At 38.5% G+C, this 23,681-nt stretch overlaps 1 protein-coding gene across 1 annotated transcript in view; it reads right to left on the bottom strand.

The window, feature by feature from the left end:
- Window positions 1-341: 341 nt before the first annotated feature.
- LOC130914364 (myelin-associated glycoprotein-like) overlaps window positions 342-23,681 on the bottom strand; it is a 31,159-nt gene continuing 7,819 nt past the window's right edge. The window contains exons 3-10 of the mRNA XM_057833472.1: window positions 21,328-21,569; window positions 21,121-21,247; window positions 19,581-19,874; window positions 13,475-13,741; window positions 10,616-10,897; window positions 10,460-10,538; window positions 1,614-1,731; window positions 342-1,483 (exon numbers count right to left, since the gene is read on the bottom strand). Coding sequence (XP_057689455.1) covers window positions 1,313-1,483; window positions 1,614-1,731; window positions 10,460-10,538; window positions 10,616-10,897; window positions 13,475-13,741; window positions 19,581-19,874; window positions 21,121-21,247; window positions 21,328-21,569 — 1,580 coding nt within the window. The 3' untranslated portion in view covers window positions 342-1,312. The remainder of the gene's footprint in view (window positions 1,484-1,613; window positions 1,732-10,459; window positions 10,539-10,615; window positions 10,898-13,474; window positions 13,742-19,580; window positions 19,875-21,120; window positions 21,248-21,327; window positions 21,570-23,681) is intronic.

Raw genomic sequence — 23,681 nt, 5'->3', positions numbered from 1 at the left:
CATGGATGGCTGAAGCCTATAAAATCAGTCGCACCCAAGCGCCAGCAAAGGGCGGCAAAACTCCATAAAACACAATTAACAAGTGGTGTTTCACTGTACCGTCATTTAAATCTGTCTGAGTGGGTCATCTGCGTTAATTGCGTCAAATATTTTAACGTGATTAATTTAAAAAATTAATTAACGCCCGTTAACGCGATAATTTTGACAGCCCTGGTTAAAATATTAACAGAAATTTATTTTTGACAGTTTTTGATGGTGGTGTGCACTGGAATTTAAAAAAAAAAAACCTCCAGAGGCTCAAAAAAGGTTGAAAAACACTGGTATGGTTGTACAATGAAAACTTGAGAGATAAACACTTTTATTTGTATTGAAAAAACTGCTCCTAAAGGTAAAATACCAGGTATGCACAAATGTTGCACACCTAGGCCCAAAAATTATAGCAATGTAATTTCACAGTTTTAATATTTCAAAAGGCAAAAAACAAGTGGAAAATGTTGATTTTGGTTCCATCAAAGTGGGGCTCCTGTTTTCATACTAACGCTCTGCCAAAGGTATCTTAATTCAAATTCTGATCCCCCCTCAAATCAACAGGAAATGACCACTTAATGCACCAAAATCAAAAGAATATGACAAGAAAAAATAATAGGCTGTAACCTGAAATAACACCAAGTGACCCTGTAAAACGGGAAATCATAAGGAAGTCGCCAGTGATCAACATGAAGCGACCTAAAAATGCCCAAGAATCAATAGATCTAGGAAGTGAACTGTAAAAGCCTCATGTAGAATTGCCTCAGGTGACCCAGAAATGCCCTAATCTACAGGCGTCACCAGTGGAAGTGACCCAGAGTGAACGGGATCTGCAAATGCTCAAAAAAGAAATAGAAAGTTACTTGGAAAATTCCCCAAAACCAACAGGAAAGTGAACTGGCAATGCCCCAAAATCAACAGCATGTTTACCAATCACATAATTTCTCAAGAATTATCTAATACAGGGGTTTTCAACCCAGTCCTCAAGGCACACTGTGGGTCCTGGTTTTTGTTCCAGCCGATCCAGCAGAGACAGTTGAACCAATGAGGCTTCTGCTAAAACAAGCCACACCTGACTGCAATCAACTGATTGCACTTGTAAAACACCAGATTGGGGAAAAAGTGTTGTCATCTTGTTTGGTAAGAATGAAATCCTGCACCCACAGTGTGCCTTAGTGGAATAGGTTGGGGACCCCTGATCTAATATATTAATACTCACAACTCGTACAGTATCATGTAAAATGTAGTTAGACATTTTCTAGTGAATGATTTTCTGAAGCTAAAGTTAACACCGAGAATTTCGGGCTGCAACGTTGGAGTCTGCCACCTTTTCCTCCTCTGGATCTGGTTTGGGTTCGGGTTTTAAATCGCTACCCATAGGATGCAGTTGGACTTGGTCAGAGTGTAGGGACCGCAGTTTGGTCATGCTGATGTTATCCACATGGGAAACGTTGCTCTAAAAGACGCAAAAACAAGATGAAAAGGCAAGTCTCTGAAAAATGCAAGACAAAATTCTAAAAAATGTTAAGCTAACCGCTCTTGACTTCGTTCGGGTTAGATTTGTTTAAACCAAACTGTGCACTCACCTTGGTGGTGGCTATATCGCCTGTGTTCGTATTTGCCTGTCTCCACCTCGCAGGGAAGTTGAATTTGGGTTTCCTATTTGCCTGTCTCCACCTCGCTGGGAAGTTGAATTCGGGTTTCCTGTGAGACAAACGCAAACGTCAGGTTAACCCTTTAAGGTCTGGGCCTATTTTGTCTGATTTTGCATGCCTTTGAAGTTGCCTTTATATTTCAAAGAAAGAATTGTTTACGATGGCCTGGTTTGGTCCCTTTTTTTGTGACACCTTGAACTTCATGTCCAAACTGTTGTTTCCGTCACTGACCAATTATAAATCATCATTTTGGGCCCAAAAAGACCAAAAATTCCACAATCGTTTTCAAAATTTTTAATTTTGATGTCCAATTGACAACCAAACATGCGTAACGAACCGTTTTGAAACTTTGTAATATTTATTCAACATGTTAGGATGAACATTCAACCAAAAAAATTTAAATAGTCTTATATTTGACAATTCAACATAAACAACAGGTATAGCATAGGCGTTTTTTGCCTTTATACATGCTCTAGTCAAAACAGGTTATATACAGCAGACCGAACAGTGAAAAAATATATACCATCTAACACAAAAAGTGTTTAGAGGCCATCTCTTTATGAGTTTAGGTATTGCGGCCCATCACCTGATGAAAACTATGTACACACAATCAAGCTTCTTGAACACACATTTATATACACAAATTGAGAAGACTGATTGTGGTAAAAAATGTATATACATATAACATTGGGGGGAAAAAAGTATTTTCAAAAATATTTACAATAAACAAGTTAAATTTTTTTCAGGCATGCCACTCCGAAAAGCAGTTTCGTCCTGGAATTCGAAACAGGGCGACATCACACAGCCCACACTTCCATGGGGTGTTGGTCCTCTTTCCACCCTTCCATTTTCATTTCACTTTACTTTCATTGTCACTATAAATGTACATGAAAAAAAGTCAGTATTTATGAAAATAATAAAGTATAAAATAAAAAATATATACAGCAATAAATAATAATGGAAATCTATATGTATGACAATAGAAAGAATACCATAGCTGAATATGTGCTACATCCCTAATCTTCATATAGAAAGAAGATCACCACAATTATAAATTCCTGCCTTGGATACACACAGTTCACGTACGACTTTGATCTGATATGCACATTTTATTATTATATACACAAACACACACTTATATTGCATCAAAATTAACTTTGTCATGCAATATCAAAAGAAACTTTCAAAAGAAACTTTTTCCAGCCTAAAAAAAAAAAAGTGAGTTTGCTTACCTCTGCTTGTCGATGGCGTCACCCACGTGTTCAAATCCGTCACTATCTTCACTCGAGGACTCTTCCGAAGAAGACGATGATGACGAATTTGGACCATCCTCTTCCTCAAGTTGATCAAATAGCACAATTGCTTGCGCTAAATTTAGTTTTCCGTTCATTCTCAAAGTCACACAAAGTCGCTGCTCGATCCAAACGGCCGTCGGCTCGCTACCTCGCTGCTTCAGAACACTCCTCCCTCTCGTTCGGTGGAACCTCGCATGGCAGTTATATTTATTTAAAAAACGCATTTTGTGCTTCCACTGTGACTTCGAAAGGGTTCGTTTGATTTGTGGTTTTTTCATGGAGCTTCCGTTTTGAAAAAGGACAAGAAATGATGGAAATATAGACACAAACAAATGATCCATGCAGCGTTTTAATGTTTTTATGAGAGGACAATAAAACTATAAAACTTAAATGACAATATCTCACGTTTTAATTGGTCGATTGACTTCAAATAATAACGAGAGTAAACCGCAACTTCCGCACTTTAAAACGAGACCAACCAACGGCATGTGGGTGACGTATTTAAAACGTGAGGGCGCTTCAAAGACGACGTGCGCTGAGGACGCGCCGGCGCGTCCTTCGACTCTCAAGGGTTAAAAAAGTAATGTGATGTAAGAAAAAAAAGTGTACTATGGTGACGCAAATTTGTCAAAAGTTTAAATTATGCGAGGGAAGAATTTTTATTTTATCTTTTAAAGAAAAGAAGGAGAAGGGAGAAGGGGGTGGGGGAGGAAAGGGGGAAAGAAAAAAAAAACAGCCTCTACTTAGGATGCAGTTCATTTTTCCTCCACCGGAGGGAGCTCCAGCAAGCGAAAATCATACCCCCTCACTCAGAGGGGTTGATTATACAGAGGCGCCACAAGACCGGGAGTAGGGTTGCCAACTATAGTTATTAGTAATTAGATATTGATGGCTATATTTTAGATATGAATTGCTTATTTTGAATTATTTTAAGGGGGAAAATAAATCAACTCTATTATATAAGCTGCACACAGCTTATATGATAGTTATATAATCATTGTGTCAAAGTGTCATTTTATCAGTGTTGTCCCATGAAAAGATATACAGTGATTGGAACATACTTCTTTGTCACAAAAAACATTCATGAAGTTTGGTTCTTTTATGACTTTATTACTTTATTATGGGTGAACAGTAGGACTGCAGCTATCGAATATTTTAGTAATCGAGTAATCGACTGAAAATTCTATCGATTAATCGAGTACTCGGATAAAACAAATATATTTTTAGGTGAAGAGCAATTATAATATACATGAGAAAACAAGACATTTCATCTAATCTTGAACCATTTTCAGTCAATCAATGTCTTTATTTTCCATGTATATTGTTGAAAAAAGCCAACAATTGCATCTCAGATGTAGCTAGAATTTAAAAAAAAAGAAATTCACTGCTTTCACTCAAAAAACTTTTAGATCTTATTGAAAAAAATATATATAAATATATATCTTACCTAAAAATGCCGTTACGCATGATAAGTTTTTTCCCACGTGTTTCAATTCAATTTCTCTTTGTGTCAAGCCATTTTTAAGTTCGAGTTAAGTTTTAAGTTAGTCCAAACTGTAAGTCCTGATAGGATTTTTAGTTTTTGCAGTGTTCAAAATAAATGTATGATACAGGCTGTATTGGAGCACATTAGGGACCAGTGCTACTTGGTGTTTTATCCAGCAATGACTACTGAGCTAAAATTGATAGTTAGCATGATTAAGTTTTTATTTTACACCCTCATCACTCCACAATGCTATGTTATGTTAAAGCCTGTATGTAAGACACGTTAGCCACGCATCGACAGTGGTCATAATTAATTGAAACCTAGCCCTCCGCAGGGCTAACGTTACGTGAGCTAGTAGCGACAGTAACGTTAATCTTATTTATTAGCGCTTAGCGCTCTTTATTAGCGCTTAGCGCTCTACTGCTTTAAGATGGCGGCTGTTTACTAACGCTGCCCAGACGCGGCTGAGTCTGTCATTTCGCATCTAGTTCAACATACATGTGATCTCTATGAGACGCATCAGACGCTACCTGTACCAACTTAGCATCGTGCGGGCTAGTATTTAGCAACGTCGGGGTCGTTTGTCGGCTGCAGTAAGTTTTTTTTTTTCCCTTCTTCCTCTCCGCACGTGACAGCGCGTTGTCCCGCATTAATAGTAGTATGAGCAAAACGTGATGCTTAGAGCTGTCAAAATAAACGATTACTCGAGGTGAATAAAATTACTTGGATCAGTTTTTAAACTCGAGTTACTCGAGTTGCTCAAGTACTCGTTTCAGCTCGCTCTAGTAAACAGAAAAAAGTGATCAAATCTGCTGGGTCAAAAATATACATACAGCAGCGCTAATATTTGGTAACATGTCCCTTGGCCATTTTCACTTCAATTAGGCGCTTTTGGTAGCCATCCACAAGCTTCTGGTTGAATCTTTAACCACTCCTCTTGACAGAATTGGTGCAGTTCAGTTAAATTTGATGGCTTTCTGATATGCACTTGTTTCTTCAGCATTGTCCTCAAGTTCTCAATGGGGTTTAAGTCAGGACTTTGGGAAGGCCATTCGAAAACCTTAATTCTAGCCTGATTTAGCCATTCCATTACCACTTTTGATGTGTGTTTGGGATCATTATCCTGTTGGAACACCCAACTGCGCCCAAGACCCAATCTTCGGGCTGACGACGTTAGGTTATCTTGAAGAATTTGAAGGTAATCCTCCTTCATTATTCCATTTACTCTCTGTAAAGCACCAGTTCCATTGGCAGCAAAACAGCCCCACAGCATAATATACTTAGCCTGGCTCTGCCAGACTATTCTCCCTGTATTTTTCAAACACTGAGAGAAATAGTCTGGAACCCCTCCCATTAACGGCCTTTTCGAGCAGATACAAAATCAATCGACAAATCAGATTCGTTTATTTGCGTCACGTGTTCTTCACAAGCAACGTCACTCTTGCGCGTCGACAGTCGTCCCTTCAGCAACACAGACGGTGAACGGCAGAGCCGAGAATATGTTCCAATCCACGGTAAAATCAGTTTTAAATGACCAAAAACACATCGACACGAGTCACTGACAACAATCTGTCTCGCGCTAGCCATGTCGAATAAACTCCGCTCTCTTCGTATGTTTACTTCCGCGCGCAAGTCCGTCATCCTGAAGTCGCCATTTTTCTAACGTCACGTCTGCCCGTCGCTGATTGGTCCACTCCGCTGTCTGTATGCTGTGGCTTGCTCCGCCCTGGAAATTGTTTCCGTGGGAAGGGTGGCCAGACTCAATAGCTGGAACAGCGTTGAGTCTGGTGTACCAGGCTATAATATACTACCACCACCGTGCTTGACGGTAGGCATGGTGTACTTGGGGTTAAAGGCCTCACCTTTTCTCCTCCAAACATATTGCTGGGTATTGTGGCCAAACAGCTCGATTTTTGTTTCGTCTGACCACAGAACTTTCCTCCAGAAGGTCTTATCTTTGTCCATGTGATCAGCAGCAAACTTCAGTCGAGCTTTAGGGTGCCGCTTTTGGAGCAAGGGCTTCCTTCTTGCACGGCAGCCTCAGTCCATGGAGATGCAAAACACGTTTGACTGTGGACACTGACACCTGTGTTCCAGCAGCTTCTAATTCTTGGCAGATCTGCTTTTTGGTGATTCTCGGTTGAATCCTCACCCTCCTGACCAATTTTCTCTCAGCAGCAGGTGATAGCTTGCGTTTTCTTCCTGATCGTGGCAGTGGCAAAACAGTGCCATGCACTTTATACTTACAATTGTTTGCACTGTTGCTCTTGGGATCTGCAGCTGCTTTGAAATGGCTCTAAGTGACTTTCCTGACTTGTTCAAGTCAATGATTGTTCAAGTCAAAAATCACTCACAAGAAATTGCTAATTCGTGTTGCTGTATTTATATTTTTGACCCAGCAGATTTGATCACTTTTTCTGTTAACCCATAATAAAGTCATAAAAGAACCAAACTTCATGAATGTTTTTTGTGACAAAGAAGTATGTGTTCCAATCACTATCGGAGAAAAATCAGAGTTGTAGAAATAACTGGAAACTCAAGAGAGCCATGACATTATGTTCTTCACAAGTGTATGTAAACTTTTGACCACAACTGTACTTAAATATCTGCAGCAATGCAAGGGGTGTACTCACTTTTGTGATACACTGTAATACCAAGAAACAGCATTATTTTGAACATGGTTTTTACTCCCGCTTGTCAACTTATTATAAAAATTCTTATAATTTTATTGTTGACACTGCGTTTCGGGGTCATCAACATGTTGTGCCCCTCCTGTTTAGTTTGAGTATCTGCCGATCGCGATATTTCCCGATCCGATTGTTTTTTTTTGCTCCAGATTCAATTCCAATCATTCCTGATAATTTTTCCCGATCATATACATTTTGGAAATGCATTAAGAAAAAAAATGAATAAAACAGGCTTTAGGCTTAACCCCCTCCGCTTAAAATAAAGTTACACGACGTCACTTCCATGTTCCAAGTTTTTTTCGGTGCCACACTTTGTGAGTGCGACAATAAATGCCAGGGGAGGATGTTTGTTGTTATTATGAACCAATCTTTAAACCAAAACTGAAAACGCTGGATGAGTGTAAGACATTTTGTCTGTAACGTTAAATACAATTACAAAACGATTTAATTTAAAAATATATATATATTTAAAAAAAGGCATGTCCGATATTTTTTTGCCGATTCCGATACTTTGAAAATGACGTGATCGGGACATCTGTAATTGCTGACTAGGAGTGGGAACCTCTTGTTACCTCATGATACGATACGATTTGCGATACAAAGCTCACGATAACGATCTGACGATATGGCGATACAACGACTATCTAAACATTGGTCAGGAAATCATTCTAAGATATTCTACAAACAACTAATACACAGAAAAACAAACTCAGGAGTTTATCACTAGTAGACGTCCAATCCATTTGAAGTGGGAGGGTGGCAGCGAATGAACGAATTACTTTCTGTTGATTTGGAGGTATTTTATGGGTCACTTCCTGTTTATTTTGAGTTACAGAACAGGAAGTGACCTGGGAATCACCCAAATGAATAGGTATTGACTCAAATTCAACAGGATGTGACCTGTAAATGAACAGCAAGTGACCTGTAAATGCCCCGAAAAATCGGGACAGAATGACTTCGAATGCTCTGGGCCGCAACGATCAATCGATTAACTCGAGTATTCCATTCGAAAAAAAAAAGATTCAAATTAAATTTTGCTGCTTCGAGCAGTCATTTAAATAAAGTGGCGTTGTAATGGTTCGTTTTGAAAGTGTTTGCATTTATTTTCATTGATTTGGGTGGTTACACGGCCCTCTAATCTGAATCAATCTGCTCCCTGTTAAGAACAACATAAGCTAAGTTTTTGTTTGAGCTAATTATTTTTTTGAATGCATTCGTAATTTAGTTTAAAGGTATATTTAGCCATTTTTTTATGGGAATATGTGTCTGAGCCATTTGTTAAGAGCATTGTAAAAAAGCGTTAGCATTCTAGAGCATTTAAGCTAGTGGACTTTTGCTATGTAAGTTAGCCAATTGTTCTTTTGTTGTACATACAGTTGTGGTCAAAAGTTTACATACACTTGTGAAGAACAATGTCATGGCTTTCTTGAGTATTCACTTATTTCTACAACTCTGATTTTTCTCCGATAGGGTGATTGGAACAGATACTTCTTTGTCACAAAAAGCATTCATGAAGTTTGGTTCTTTTATGACTTTATTATGGGTTAACAGAAAAAGTGATCAAATCTGCTGGGTCAAAAATATACATACATGGATCTGAAAAAGCGAATCATTGACTTGAACAAGTCAGGAAAGTCACTTGGAGCCATTTCAAAGCAGCTGCAGGTCCCAAGAGCAACAGTGCAAACAATTGTAAGTATAAAGTGCATGGCCCTGTTTTGTCACTGCCACGATCAGGAAGAAAACGCAAGCTATCACCTGCTTAGAGAAAATTGGTCAGGAGGGTGAAGATTCAACAGAGAATCACCAAAAAGCAGATCTGCTAAGAATTAGAAGCTGCTGGAACACAGGTGTCAGTGTCCACAGTCAAGCGTGTTTTGCATCTCCATGGACTGAGAGGCTGCCGTGCAAGAAGGAAGCCCTTGCTCCAAAAGCGGCACCTTAAGGCTCGACTGAAGTTTGCTGCTGATCACATGGACAAAGATGAGACCTTCTGGAGGAAAGTTCTGTGGTCAGACGGAACAAAAATCAAGCTGTTTGGCCACAATGCCCAGCAATATGTTTGGAGGAGAAAAGGTGAGGCCTTTAACCCCAAGTACACCATGCCTACCGTCAAGCACGGTGGTGGTAGTATAATGCTGTGGGGGTGTTTTGCTGCCAATGGAACTGGTGCTTTACAGAGAGTAAATGTGATAATGAAGGAGGATTACCTTCAAATTCTTCAAGATAACCTAAAGTCGTCATCCCAAAAATTGGGTCTTGGGCGCAGTTGGGTGTTCCAACAGGACAATGACCCCAAACACACATCAAAAGTGGTAATGGAATGGCTAAATCAGGCAAGAATTAAGGTTTTCGAATGGCCTTCCCAAAGTCCTGACTTAAACCCCATTGAGAACTTGTGGACAATGCTGAAGAAACAAGTCCATGTCAGAAAGCCATCAAATTTAACTGAACTGCACCAATTCTGTCAAGAGGAATGGTTAAAGATTCAACCAGAAGCTTGTGGATGGCTTCCAAAAGCGCCTAATTGAAGTGAAAATGGCCAAGGGACATGTTACCAAATATTAGCGCTGCTGTATGTATATGTTTGACCCAGCAGATTTGATCACTTTTTTTCTGTTCACCTATAATAAAGTAATAAAACAACCAAACTTCAAGAATGTTTTCTGTGACAAAGTAGTATCTGTTCCAATCACTCTGAGAAAAATCAGAGTTGTAGAAATAACTGGAAACTCAAGAGAGCCATGACATTATGTTCTTCACAAGTGTATGTAAACTTTTGACCACAACTGTAGATCCTCTTAATATATCGTGTGAGGCTAAGCTCAGGTATTTTAATTTTTTTAAAAAATTTTTATGTCCCTTATCCGAATAATCAGCTACTAAAATAATCGATAGCTGTGGCCCTATTTCGAATGGACGAACGTTCCCAGTCTAAATGGATTGGGCGTCGAGCACAGTCAATGGCAGCCTTAGACACTATTATGGTGGGAGATTTGGTAGCAACTTGTTGGTCCCTTTTATTTATTTATTTTAAAACACTGACACCTTTTTAAAACGTTATCTCGATACTTGGCAGGAGCATATCGACAACCTTTTGGGATACAAACTATCACGATATATCACCATTTCGATATTTTGTCACACCCCTATTGCTGACACTGCGTTTCGGGGTCATCAACCTGTTGTTCCCCCCTGCCCCAAAAGTCAAACTCCGCCTATGGTTCCCACCCCTAAATATATTTTGCAGCTTTTTCAGACCTCATTTTTGGATGGAAACATAACCTTGAAACCAATGTATTTACTCACTTCCAAATGTACAAAAGCAGGAGAATCAATATCAGCAGAACCAGCACTCCAACAACAGAACACACCACAGTCGTCACATCTACAACGAGAGCGCAAACTTGCTCATCAGTGCTTGCACATAGTACTGATCATGAATCGATTGCGAATAAAAGAGACCTGAGTGAGGCACGTTGAAAGCTAGCAGGTCAGGTCCAAACTGGTTGTGGCTGACGCAAACCAGAGAAGTTCCACTGTCCAGGCTCTTAAAGATGATGACGGTTTTGCGAGTGAACTTGTCGAGGGACTGCTCTGTGACGGTTTGCTGGTTGGAGTTCTCGACCAACACTCCCAACAGTTTCCACTGCAGCGAAGGCGGCGGGTTGGCCTGGCTGATACAGGAACACTGAATGCCGTTCGACATGGCTTGGCAGTCGGAAGTACTCAGGAACTCGGGGGCGACTAAAGACAGCAAAATGGTGGATGAGCTTTGAGTTTGCGAGCATGACTTCTTGAGACTTGCTGCAACGATTAATGGAATAACCTGAGTAATTCGATTAGAAAAAAAGCTTGAATCCAAATTTTGCTTTATTTCAAGGGCGTAGGTTTGCAGAGGGACGGTAGAGACTTATAACACTATCAACTTTTCAAGATGCTAAAATTTTCCCCACCAACTTTTAAGCAACTTATTTGCATTATATAATGAATTCAGTTACATAGGTACAGTGGGGCAAATAAGTATTTAGTAGAGATGCACGATAATATCGGTCACCGATAATTATCGGCCGATAATGGCAATTATGACGTCACACAGATAATCCAGATAAAACGAAATTTAACCGATAATGCAATACGATAATTATATACTTGATTTAGCCTCCAAATGTGCTCAATCAACAGTTTTGTCCAATTCTGCTAGTTTTAAGGAGGTGTTTTTGCAGTGTGGTAATGTGATATATGTTGGGAATGGCTTACTTTTAAAGGCATTTTTGTGCAACTTGGGTGTTTACTCTCTTAGTAATTGTTGCCAAAAGCTTACCATTACACAATGTCATTGCCATTGTTTAGATGTTGGAATTTACTACTTGTTCACATTTGATGTGGAAAAAATTTTTTGCACAGTAACATTTGATCTTTGTGTACTTTAACATTTTATATACATATTTGAATAGAATTATCGGCGTGACATTACCGGCTATCGGGTGGAAGGGGCAGGAAATTATCGGTTATCGATATCGGTTGAAAAATGGATTATCGTGCATCACTAGTATTTAGTCAACCACTAATTGTGCAAGTTCTCCCACTTAAAAATATTAGAGAGGCCTTTAATTGTCGACATAGGTAAACCTCAACCATGAGAGACAGAATGTGGAAAAAAAACAGAAAATCACATTGTTTGATTTTTAAAGAATTCATTTGCAAATCATGGTGGAAAATAAGTATTTGGTCAATACCAAAAGTTCATCTCAATACTTTGTTATGTACCCTTTGTTGGCAATAACAGAGGCCAAACGTTTTCTGTAACTCTTCACAAGCTTTTGTCACACTGTTGCTGGTATTTTGGCCAATCCCCCCATGCAGATCCCCTCGAGAGCAGTGATGTTTTGGGGCTATCGTTGGGCAACACTGACTTTCAACTCCCTCCACAGATTTTCTATGGAATTGAGATCTGGAGACTGGCTAGGCCACTCCAGGACCTTGAAATGCTTCTTACGAAGCCACTCCTTTTTTGCCCTGGCTGTGTGCTTGGTATCATTGTCATGCTGAAAGACCGAGCCACGTCTCATATTCAGTGCCCTTGCTGATGGCTCAAATCTCTCGATACATGGCCCCATTCATTCTTTCCTTTACACAGCTCAGTCGTCCTGGTCCCTTTTCAGAAAAACAGCCCCAAAGCATGATGTTTCCACCCCCATGCTTCACAGTGGGTATGGTGTTCTTCCGATGCAATTCAGTATTCTCTCTCCTCCAAACACAAGAACCTGTGTTTCTACCAAAAAGTTCTATTTTGGTTTCATCTGACCATAACACATTCGCTCAGTCCTTCTGGATCATCCAAATGCTCTCTAGCGAACCGCAGACGGGCCTGGACGTGTACTTTCTTGCAGTGCAGGATTTGAGTCCCTGGTGGCGCATTGTGTTACTGATAGTCGCCTTTGTTACTGTGGTCCCAGCTCTCTGTAGGTCATTCACTAGGTCCCCCCATGTGGTTCTGGGATTTTTGCACACCGTTCTTGTTCTCATTTTGACGCCACGGGGTGAGATCTTGCATGGAGCCCCAGAGCGAGGGAGATTATCAGTGTCTTGTATGTCTTCCATTTTCTAATAATTGCTCCCACAATTGATTTCTTTACACCAAGCGTTTAACCTATTGCAGATTCAGTCTTCCCAGCCTGGTGCGGGTCTACAATTTTGTCTCTGGTGCCCTTCGACAGCTCTTTGGTCTTGGCCATAGTGGGGTTCGGAGTGTGACTGACTGAGAATGTGGACAGGTGTCTTTTTTACCGATAACGAGTTAAAACAGGTGCCATTAATACAGGTAACGAGTGGAGCCTCATTGGACCTCATTAGAAGAAGTTAGACCTCTTTGACAGCCAGAAATCTTGCTTGTTTGTAGGTGACCAAATACTTATTTTCCACTCTAATTTGGAAATCAATTCTTTAAAAATCAATGTGGTTTTCTGTTTTTTTTTTCTCCACATTCTGTCTCTCATGGTTGAGGTTTACCCATGTTGACAATTACAGGCCTCTCTAATCTTTTCAAGTTGGAGAACTTGCACAATTGGTGGTTGACTAAATACTTATTTGCCCCACTGTATGTACACTGGAACTATTTTATTAGCCTTATTGTACTTTTGTTATTTGTGGTGCACGATATGGTGAGGCTTTAAATCTCGTTGTACACTGTACAATGGCATTAAAGGCTTTCTGTTCCACTCCATTTCTACTCCATTCCATTGTATTCTTATTCTTGGCATGACTACTCCACAAAGGCTAAATTTCAAATATATATTGCCATGAGAGAAAATCATCACGCACATGTGACATCGACGGTGAGGGGCTCGGCAGACTGCGCTCCGTGGATGTTGTGGTTTTCACAATAATAGCTGTCCTCTGAGAGCTTGGTGGCAATAAAGGTGATCTCTTTGCCCGAACCCACCAGTGTCGCACCGCGATTGTTCACGCGGTACCAGTTGACGTCAGTGATTGGCGGGTTGGCCACACCGTTGCACTTTAAAGTGACTGTGCTGCCGTCGGGCCAAGAGCCAGGTGGCGATGCCGAAACTGACGTGTCCTTAGGAGCATCTGAAAGAAAATGTTAATGGTTGGCATACAGTCCCTGACAAAAGTCTTGTCGCTTATCCATTTTGTAGAAACAATTGCTAATAATATATAATGTTTTGTGTCTTGTCCTTGGTAAGTCATTAGTTGCCATAACAGCGCTAGACTTCCAATCTATTTGGACTGATGAACTGACGCCGAGCACTTATTCGCAGACATTTCTCCGAGCTTAGATAACTTGGGTGTTTGTTATGGGACACTTACGGATCACTTTCTGATCATTTTTGATCACTCTCTGCTAATTTTGTGGTAATTTAAGGAATGTTTGGGTAAAAAATGACCACCAAATGGTGTTTTTTTTTTTTTTTTTTTTTTTTTGGAAAGAGTTGAAAATCAATTGTATAAGGCTGCAACAACTAATCTTAAACTTGGGTGTTTGTTGTGGGACACTTACGGATCAATTTCTGATCATTTTTGGTCACTCTCTGCTAATTTTGTGGTAATTTAAGGAATGTTTGGGTAAAAAATGACCACCAATGGTGTCTTTTTTTTTTTTTTGCAAAGAGTTGAAAATCAATTGTATAAGGCTGCAACAACTAATCGATTAAGATCGATTATTAAATTAGTTGCCAACTCATTTGATAATCGGTTTTTGCTGGCAGCTATGAGCAGTCCCATTTGGGTCCTTGCTTGTATGTAATGTGAGGCTGTGTGCGAGCCAGTAATTAGAACAAGAGAGAGTGTTCACTGCTATAACTGCTGCTGTTGGGTTGCTGAATCAATAATATTCCAAAGTAGGGTTGTTCCGATCATGTTTTTTTGCTCCCGATCCGATCCCGAACGTTTTAGTTTGAGTATCTGCCGATCCCGATATTTCCCGATCCGATTGCTTTTTTTTTGTGCTCCCGATTCAATTCCAATCATTCCCGATAATTTTTCCCGATCATATACATTTTGGCAATGCATTAAGAAAAAAATGAATAAAACTCGGACGAATATATACATTCAACATACAGTACATAAGTACTGTATTTGTTGATTATGACAATAAATCCTCAAGATGGCATTTACATTATTAACATTCTTTCTGTGAGAGTGATCCACGGATAGAAAGACTTGTAATTCTTAAATGTGACTTTGTATATTGTGACTAAATATTGCCATCTAGTGTATTTGTTGAGCTTTCAGTAAATGATACTGTAGCCATTTAACTGTTCTGCCCAAATGCATGATGGGAAGTGGAACCACGACTGTGCGTAGTGGCACCAGTTGATATATCTTCTCTGCGTTGGGAAATAACATAGGGTATCAAGAAAAAACATTTCTTCCCCACATTGCTCTCCACGACAGTTCTAATTGTTGGGAGAGGGATTGTAAGACTTTAGCCAATTAAAAAAATGCTCCAAAGACTGCCAAAATTCACTACTCATTTTACACTGCCTTTTAGCTCTATATGTAGGTAAAACGGCGCCATTATAATTTGAACACGACAATGCGTGAGTACGTCGTGCAGCGCATGCGTTAATAGCTTTAAATATATTAACGTGATTGATTTGAAAAAAAAAAAAAAAAATTACAGCCGTTAACGCGTTGATAGCTCTACTTTAAGCCAAAGCTAAACACTCTGGATGAGTGTAAGGCATTTTGTCTGTAATGTTAAATCCAAATAGAAGACAATTTAATTAAAAAATACATATATATTAAAAAAAGGCATGTCCAATATTTTTTTGCCGATTCCGATAATTTGAAAATGACGTGATCGGACCCGATCGATCGGGATCTTTATTCCAAAGTGTTGAGAGATTGTCTTTTGTGTTGTTGGATCCAGTGTGTTTCTGTCAGAGGTGAGTAAATGAGACTTTACTACTTAGAACAGAGCGCTACGCTAGTTAGCGATTATGCTAATTAGTGTCTTAAGTTTCCGTTTGTATTGTGTTTTGCAGAATATTATTAGCACTTGAGTTCACACATATACACTTATTCATATAACAGCTTGGGAGTCTCCTTTCAACACAAACCCAAACTAATTTGTCATACAATAGAGTATGCTTTGAAATTGGATTTGGATTGTATTTATGAACAACTATTTGATTCATTACAGTCTGCCTCCTTCTTTTTCGAGTTTGTTTAGTTTATTTAAAGAAATTAAATGAGTGTACTAATTCTTTTTTGTTTTATACTCAAAACCATTATTAAAAACTTTGTATTTAAAACCGCGCAGTTGTAGACTGCAGTAGAGTTAAGTGAGCAAACTGTATATAAAATATATTTTTGAAGAAAATAATCATCTATTTAGTCTCCATTGCTACTTACAGTGTGCCTGAAACAACGTCAAGTTAAATTGTGACGCTAATTGAAAAAAGGGACATTTAATATATTATAAAACTAATCGTTTGTTGTAGCCTTACAATTGAAGTGAATGGAAACATTTTTTTGTGCGAGTTGACTGTGCCATTAAAAATGAATCGGGCCATCCAAATACTGGCTGATATCTTTTGGGCGCTTTGATTTTGCTATAATTTGAACGTGAATCGGACAAAAACTGTAGAACAAGCAACATTTTCACATTCCAATGGAAATGATTGGGGCTTTTTTTTTCTCCCCAAAAACTTTTGGCACAACCGACATTAGGATACAAATCGAAAAAGCTTGTGTTGCGTGAATTTTTTTACATTTTATCAATGTAAAACGGTATGAATTTTGTGCGGCCAAAACAGTATCCCCCAAAAAATCCCAAAAGTGTTACATTTAGGGCTGTCATACGATTAAAAATTCACAGCTTAAAAATTAATTAATCGTAATTAATCGCAATTCAAACCATCTCTAAAATATGCCATATTTTTATATGAATTATTGTTGGAATGGAAAGATAAGACAAGAAAAATATGTACATTCAACATACTGTACATAAGTACCATGTTTATTATAATAATAAATCCACAAGATGGCATTAACATTATTGACATTCTTTCTGTTAAAGGGATACAGGATACAAAGACTTGTTGTTCTTAAAAGATAAATGTTAGTACATTATAGTAATTTTATGTTAAAACTAGGGCTGTCAAATGATTAAAATTTTTAATCGAGTTAATTACAGCTTAAAATTAATTAATCGTAATTAATCGCAATTAATCGCAATTCAAACCATCTCTAAAATATGCCATCTTTTTCTGTAAATTATTGTTGGAATGGAAAGATAAGACACACGACAGATATATACATACAACATACTGTACATAAGTACTGTATTTGTTTATTGTAACAATAAATCCACAAATGGCATTAACATTCTTTCTGTTATAGTGATCCACAGATAGAAAGACTTGTAGTTCTTAAACGATAAATGTTATAGTTACAAGTTATAGTAATTTTATATTAAAACCCCTCTTCATGTTTTCGTTGTAATAAAATTTGTAAAATTTTCAATCAAAAGTAGAGTTAATATAATAATAAGAAGAATAAAAATAACAATAATAAAAATAGAGTAGAGCTATTTTGATATGGAATGCCTGTTCATTTTGCATTGTTGTTTAACTTTGTGTCAGAATAAGGCCTCATTACTATAAACTGAAGTGCTTTTCTTTTTGTGAACATTATTTTTTGGGGGAGAGCTAGGACTATTATTTTTGTTGTGCTTTCACTCAACGATACTTAAAGTGGGGAGAACAAGTATTTGCTACACTGTATTTGCTACAGTGTATCATACCCACTGTATGTTTGTTGTGAAGGAGTTGCCAATAAACGGCGCGGTCCAAAGAACGCCTGTGTCCACTCGCCTCTACTGTATAACATATCTGTACATATCTTACCCAAAATACAAAAAAAAAAACAAAAAAAAAAACAAGAGACACATAATTGCCACTAAAAAAAAGAAAACTTACCGGAATATGTGTGGAGCACAAATGGCATTTTGCATTGCATTGTGAATACAGCATAAACGTTTCACACCTACTAATTCTCCCACGTTTAGAAGAAATAACATGAGTATGGAACGGCGCTGCCCCGAAGCGGCTGGTGGCATTCTGTTCACTCTTAATGTCCATAAACGGCCTCATTGTAATCTGTTTGAGGCAATATGCGAGATGGTCATTCACCCAAGCGCCAGCAGAGGGCGGCAAAACTCCATATCAACAAGTGAGCGTTTCAGTGTACTGTCATTTAAATCTGAGCGGGACATCTGCGTTAATTGCGTCAAATATTTTAACATGATTAATTTTAAAAATTAATTAACGCCTGTTAACGCGATAATTTTGACAGCCCTAGTTAAAACCCCTCTCAATGTTTTCGTTTTGATAAAATTAGTAAAATTTTCAATCAAAAAATAAACTAGTAGCTCACCATTGTTGACGTCGCCGAGTGATGACGTCACAGCCGTTCTTCCAGTGTCTTTAACTACGTAAGATAGTGATTGAAATACACTACAAGGTGTCAATGGCGAGTTTTAAATTACTTAGAAATCAAGCCAATGAGTATGTTTTGTCCCCCGACTGACGCCGTAGCTCCCTGTTTTTTTTTTTTTTAGATTGGTCTATTGTGATTCACCTTCATTTGAGTGCTGGCTTCACAACGTACGAGACCACTGATAGTTTGTATATTGTGACTAAATATTGCCATCAGTGTATTTGTTGAGCTAAACAAAATGTTGAGTAAGTTTTATATGTATTTTGCATAGCTATTTTGATTGGGAATGCCAGCTTAACTTTTTGTGAATATTTTTTTTTTTTTTTTTGAGGGATAGGAATATTATTTTTGTTGTGCTTTCACTGAATGATACTCAGCGCAGTCCAATGAATGCCTGTGTCCACTGCCTTTCTCTGCGTCAACTCTCAATGTGACAAAAACGGCATCATTGTAATCTGAGGCAATGCATGAGCGGGTCATTCTGCGCATGCATTAAATGAGTCAAATATTTTAATGTGATTAATTGAAAAATTAATTATCGCCCGTTAACGCGATAAATTTGACAGCACAAGTTATATTTATACTAGGGCTGTCAAAATTATCGCGTTAACGCGCGGTAATTAATTTTTTTTAATTAATCACTTTAAAATATTTGACGCAATTAACGCACATGTCCCGCTCAGAAAGTATTCTGCCTTTTGGTAAATTTTACAGCAAGGCTTTTTTTGCTGTCCAACAGCGAACTCTTGTGGTCGCTTTGCGATATGGTTTATTTTCTTGCCAGTTCATTATGGCTGCACGTCGTCTCGGGCTGATAATGTTGTGCTTATATGATCCTTGGACAAGATTTGTCCGTAAGTATGGTTGTTGTAAAGAATGTACATATTATGTTAGTAAGCGAAATGTTATATTTTTTGTATGAGACGCTTTTTGTTTATGTTTGGTGAACCTGTATAGCGTGCTAAGCTAACGTTGTTGCTAATGCAATGCTTGTGTACTTTTATTTTGTAGTTTTACGACGGTCTAAAGAAGACAATGTTTTGAGGCCATTTTATTAATAAATCAGATGAAAAAGGAAGAAGTCTAATTATTAAGGCGTCGTACACTAGCTGTCTAGCTTTGGAAAAAGTAGACGCTTCGGAGTGAGGACAGCATAGACAGATTTAAATGACAGTAGAGTGAAATGCCCACTACAGTCCTTATGTACCATAAGTTGAATGTATATATCCATCTTGTGTTTTATCTTTCCATTCCAACAATTTATTTTACAGAATATATATATAATTTACAGAAAAATATGGCATATTTTATAGATGGTTTGAATTGTGATTAATTGCGATTAATTACGATTAATTAATTTTTAAGCTGTAATTAAGCCCTAATTTATACGTATTTTATATTTGTATTGCAAAGCATCCCTGCAGTCAATTAATCAAATGTTGGGATTAAATAAACAACTCACATTTAACTCGAAGCATCAACGCCTGTTCCGTGGAAAGCTCAGCATATCCCTCTTGCCTCCTGTAGACGGCGCTGCAAGTCACATCAACATTGTCGTGCAAATAAGTGGTGTCAAAAGTCATGACCGCTGTGACATTTGCGTCCACTTCCTCCTTGACAGTGCCTAACTCTGGCGCCCAGGTCAACAGCGGGGGTGACGTCGGGCAAAAAACTGGCGCTTGACACTTTAAGGCCATCGTGGTACCCTCCATAACCTCCAGCGTTGTAGGTTTGATAGTGGGTTTTGGCACTGAGTCTGCAACATCATACAGGAACAAAAAGTTATAACTCATAAGTGGCTAAATCACCATGTTCTCGGACATGTGCCTCAATCTGGGTACTACTACATATGCAATATTTGCACAATTATAGCATTTTTGCACTGTTACATCAATATGGCGGAAAACACAGACAAGACTGAAAAAGCAGTTTCTGCTCTTGCATTCCTCTGTAAAAGAAACTGCTGTATTTTAAGCTAACTGTTGTGTTTGAATGAACGATATGTCTATATGCTGCCATAGCAGATTCATGGTGCTTTAAGCCCCGAACTATTTTCAATTTGTCCGTTTTACCCTGGAAACCCCCGTTTTTCATGTCTGTCATTTTTAGATTAGAATCATTATCTGATGTCAGATTTTTCTTTTTTTTTTTCACTCGCATATTTTAAACTTTTAAACAAATTACGTCACAATGAAAAAAATGGCATCTGTAAAATGTCACGGATATCTACCTCATAACTAGGGTTGTTCCGATCATGTTTTTTTAGCTCCCGATTCAATTCCAATCATTCCCGATAATTTTTCCCGATCATATACATTTTGGCAATTAAGAAAAAAATGAATAAAACTCGGACGAATATATACATTCAACATACAGTACATAAGTACTGTATTTGTTTATTATGACAATAAATCCTCAAGATGGCATTTACATTATTAACATTCTTCTGTTCTATGTGTTGGATTTTATCAAGTAAATTTCCCCCAAAAATTCGACATATACTCCGGTGCGACTTGTATATGTTTTTTTTGTATTCGTTGGGCATTTTATGGCTGGATCGACTTATACTCAGGAGCGACTTGGTAGTCCGAAAAATACGGTATATAAGCTGCACACAGACTACTTTTCATGGTATAAAAGTGTCATTTTGTCAGTGTTGTCCCATGAAAAGATATACTTAAATATCTGCAGAAATGTGTGGGGTGTACTCAGTTCTGTCAACACTACAATGGTAAGTTTTAATACCTTTATCCTGAAAACATAGCCAACACTATTGATTGCATGGGTCATCTATGATTTTCATGTTTGCATACTGTATGTTGTTTATTGGCATGCTATAATGGTGTCATTGACTTGCGCTAGCTTAGCCACTCCGGAGCCCTGAAACTAACAAACAACTCGGAAATGAAACGGAACCCCTAGAAGATGATTAACTCATGTCAAAAATCCTGAACATCTTTAACACGGGGTTTTAAATTGCACAGAAGGAAAAGTTCTCTGACCTGGAAAGTCCCATCTAACAAATGTCTTCAAAAAATCGAGATGAATTCTGTAGCACTGCAGACTGAAGTAATACGAGCCGGCGTACTCTGACGACTTGGGTTCCAGGATGGTGCTACAGTTTTTTTCCTGATATGAGAGGGGACAAAAAGCACAAAAATGCTTCAAAGCTTTTTGCTGCACTATTTTATTAAATACAATTTTCTTACCAGCACATTCCCAACAACATTTCCCTGCAGTAAGTTTAACTTGGCACTCTCCTCCTTCGTCCGCTTGGAGTGGAACACTTCCGTATATGTGTCTAAGGACTTCCAAACGACTGCACAGGTGTCGTCCAGGTAGTAGTCATAATACGGGTCTAAGGTGAATGTGCACGGAACAAAAACGCACGAGCCGGTCAGGATCTGCACGGACGACGGAATGCTGCTCGAAAATCCCTGACAGAAGATGCCTGGAAAATGGAAATTTAAAAAAACAGTCCAAAAATAAAATACCAGCTAGAATATTAACATCAATAATAATTACTACAAGACATAATAGACGAGTTTCCTAGGTACTTTTGTTTTACACTTTCTCCATCCATCAAAGAAAAAACTGGATGAAATATTTAATACACTTTACACAAGCCCCATCCTCTTCCCAGGAAACAAAAATCTATTTCACTGGAATATGCGCTCTATTTTTACAAATCTGGAACTACACGGTATTTATTTTGATGAGCTTACCAAAATACTGTCTTCCGTCTGCATGGACTTTGATTGTGTTGTTTTAGTGGGTGACTTTAACATTCATGTTGATAATCCTGAAGAAGGATGTGCTAGAGAGCTTTTAAATATTTTGGATACATTTGGTTTATCTCAGCATGTCACAGTTCCAACACATAACAGAGGGCACATACTGGACTTAATAATATCCAAAGGTCTTAACATCTCTGAGGTCACAGTGAATGATGTTGCTCTGTCTGATCACTACTGCATTATGTTTAAAATGACCACCCCTGTCCATCCTCTGAAAAGGGAAACAGAGGGGATTAGGAAGCGTTACATAAGTGATAACACATGTGCGTTATTCACACAGGCCTATGCCTCATCATTAACCCCTACAATAGCTCCAGTGGAAGAACTTGTAAGTAGTTTCATTTCCAGTGTGATGACTGTAATGGACACTATTGCCCCGATTAAGACAAAAACTTTGTCAAGAAAGAAGAGGTCACTCTGGAGAAATGCCATACTAGCTATAAAACAAAAGCAAGTTTGTAGACGAGCAGAACGCAGATGGCGAAAAAACAAACTCCTAGTTTTTTATGATATCTACAAAGAGTCTTCGCAAATACAACCAGGAACTGAAAAATGCTAGACAATCATATTTTTCAGAGATCATTAGTAGAAACATCAACAATACTCGCACACTATTTTCTGTTGTTGACAAACTGACAAACCCACAAGCATCAATACCTCAGGAATTGGCATCTGAGGTGTCCTGTAATAATTTCGCAGCATTCTTTACACACAAAGTACTAAAGATTAGACAGACTGTGTGCAACTCCGGATTAACAAATGTTACACTAAACGCCTCCCAAAATGTCCCCCACGTCAATCTTAGACAGTTTATCCTCTTGGACTATGCCACTTTAACAGAAATTGTGTCGAAATTAAAGCCCACAACATGCTGCCTTGACATCCTTCCTTCAAACTTTTTCAAAACTGTTTTTCATTGCATAGCCCCAGACATACTTCAGATTATAAATACTTCCCTCCAAACAGGAAAGTTTCCTCAGACTTTAAAAACTGCAGTAATAAAACCTCTCCTAAAAAAACCTAATCTGGATGCCTCAACCCTTAGTAATTACAGGCCAATATCAAATCTCACATTCCTGGGGGAAATTATCGAAAGGGTTGTGTTTGAACAGATCCAGACTTTTATGATGCAAAACAATCTTTTTAACTCATTTCAGTCTGGATTTCGGCCACAACACAGCACCGAGACCGTGCTTATCAAAGTCCTAAATGATATTTGTCAGAATACCGATGCAGGCAAATCATCTGTTCTGCTACTATTGGATCTCAGCGCCGCATTTGACACGGTCGATCACAACATACTACTCAGCAGATTGGAACAGTGGGTAGGGCTTACTGACACTATTCTTCAGTGGTTCACATCCTATTTACATGATAGGGATTTCTTTGTGTCAATCGGAAACTATCAGTCAGAACGAACCAAATTCACGTGTGGAGTCCCTCAAGGGTCAATTCTTGGACCACTCTTATTTAACATCTATATGCTTCCGTTAGCTCAGATAATGGAACAGTATGACATCTCCTATCACGCCTATGCAGATGACACACAACTGTACATTTCTGTGTCCCCACATGATTATAGTCCCTTAGTCTCCCTGAGTAAATGCATTCATCAAATCAATGAATGGATGTGCCAGAATTTTCTCCAGTTAAATGTGGAGAAGACAGAGGTGATCATTTTTGGGCCAAAAAAGGAAAGGTCAAAGATAAGCAGCCAACTTCGCACAATGTCACTTACAGCTACAAATCAAGTCAGAAACCTTGGC

The sequence above is a fragment of the Corythoichthys intestinalis genome, chromosome 4, assembly GCF_030265065.1.
Source record: "Corythoichthys intestinalis isolate RoL2023-P3 chromosome 4, ASM3026506v1, whole genome shotgun sequence".
In the NCBI taxonomy this organism is placed as follows: domain Eukaryota; kingdom Metazoa; phylum Chordata; class Actinopteri; order Syngnathiformes; family Syngnathidae; genus Corythoichthys; species Corythoichthys intestinalis.
The sequence above is the reverse complement of the archived record's forward strand: the minus strand, read 5'-3'. Positions and strand labels throughout refer to the sequence as shown.